At 35.5% G+C, this 1,904-nt stretch overlaps 1 protein-coding gene across 1 annotated transcript in view; it reads right to left on the bottom strand.

Annotated features, from left to right (window-relative positions):
* Positions 1 to 1,714: 1,714 nt before the first annotated feature.
* LOC102203546 (sodium/glucose cotransporter 1-like) overlaps positions 1,715 to 1,904 on the bottom strand; it is a 27,694-nt gene continuing 27,504 nt past the window's right edge. The window contains exon 15 of the mRNA XM_005735359.2: positions 1,715 to 1,895. Within this exon, the coding sequence (XP_005735416.2) occupies positions 1,790 to 1,895 (106 nt within the window). The 3' untranslated portion in view covers positions 1,715 to 1,789. The remainder of the gene's footprint in view (positions 1,896 to 1,904) is intronic.

The raw sequence follows: 1,904 nt of genomic DNA, 5'->3' as shown, positions 1-1,904 counted from the left end.
CATTTGCCCCAGCTGTGTTTCTCTCCTGTTACCTATTCCCTGATTGCTCCCTCTGTGTATTTAAGCCCTGTGTGTGTCTGTGTTGCAATCTACTCTTATCTACCCTCACCCATGCTGTGTGTCTTGGTTTTTTTCCTGCCTGCATTAATGTTTGTATTTTGGAAGTTTGTTACTTTGAGTTCAGCATTAAAGCTGTTTTGAGTTCACGTTGTGCCTCCAAGCGTCTGCATTTTGGGTCCACCATTTCTGCCTGCACACAGCCTTCACATAACAGTGTAACCATCCATCTATTTGTTTTCTAATATTTCACCAATTCCAAAAATGTTTTTATAAATTGAGTAATAGATCTATCGATCTCTCTCAAAACATCAAAGACAGATCTTCATCTTTTTCCATTAAAAGAACATAAATATACATTTGTAAGTAAAAATAAAGCCCTAAAAAAGAGGGAGACTTATGCAGAACAAAATAAATATCTCTTACTTTGTAGTTTTGTGCTGATCTCCGTCACAAAGTCAACTTAGGGATATGATCTATGAAGTGAACCTCTGTAAAAAGGAGCAAGTACTATCAGCAAGCAACAGGTGTCTCTAAAGTAACAGCTTCACGAGCCACATGGCACTAAGCTCACACAGATCGTGTTAAAAATGTTTGTTTCCTTAGTTTTTAAGTAAAAGAAACTTTATGAAAGTTTATTTTGGGATAAACTTTTGAACCATTTTTGTGGTGAATAGTAAATCTAAACATGCACAGATTGCTGTGGAGTGGAGAGACCTATGGCTAAATATAAAGCTCCATTTAAAGTTATGTAACAATTCCTTTTACACACGAGCAATAATGAAGCATTTAAACACAAAACTTTCAATTAAATTATGTCTGAAAATGTTAAGTCTCATCCATTATAATTCATGAAAAATAAAATCGTAGATTTCCACTAATTGTTTTGGAGTGAAGACAAACCTGCAGCTCCATTTAAGATCTTTTGTAAAGTTACCGTTAATATAGATAACATATAAATGTGCAAATATTTATATATTACCTAAACTTGTTTGAGGTCTAATATGTGTTATTATGTTACAGCACAGTTTACTTCACTTAAGCTTTCAAATACCTCAAAGAGTTAAAAAAAAAAAGGAGAGTGCTTTTCAAATATAATAATTGCAACACTGATACAGTAGTAATGATACAGAATACATAAGTGCAAGAGTGTAGAGCCGTTTGAATTAGCTGACAGAGAAGGGAATGGATCACATGAACATTAGCAGTAATACATGACACAGGGCAAGGTATCAAGGCACTCTTGATAATTTTCATGATTTTCCTTCATAAATCAACTTCATTTAACTTCTCAAAAATCATTGTGTTCATCTCCTACATGATATATTTAAATGAAATTGCTGATCCAAACAACCAATAATTTATGAAGGAAAATCATGAAAATTATCAAGGGTCCCCAAACTTTTGCATACCACTGTATTATTACGTACTGTCTACTGGTTCACTTAAACATTTAAATATCAAGACGCGATAAAGACAAGCACAGTGCTCTAAACATATAAGGTTTAAACAGGGTTTTAGGGCTGAGGCCTATTGAGCAGTCTGTTAAATTTGTATAAATTAATTGATTGATATACCTTTATTAGTCCCACAAGAGGAAATTTCATAAGGCACGCAATGGCGGCGCCATCTTACCCTTCGACCATACATACATTACACAAAACATCACATGGGGAAGACAGGTCAGAGAGGTATAAATTAGAGAGTCAGAGAGCAGTTGAAAAAAGCTCTCTTAGCCAAAATAGGCATGACAGAACACAGCCACACACAGAAGGATGACGGCGTTGACATTGACTACGTTCCTCCACAGAGGCACCTCTGAGGTGTCTGTCAGCTTCCTTTGCAGC

Source organism: Pundamilia nyererei, unplaced genomic scaffold, assembly GCF_000239375.1.
Source record: "Pundamilia nyererei isolate P.nyererei 1_Seehausen unplaced genomic scaffold, PunNye1.0 scaffold00063, whole genome shotgun sequence".
NCBI classification, from domain to species: Eukaryota; Metazoa; Chordata; class Actinopteri; order Cichliformes; family Cichlidae; genus Pundamilia; species Pundamilia nyererei.
Note: the sequence above shows the minus strand (reverse complement) of the source record. Positions and strands in the feature narration are given on the sequence as shown.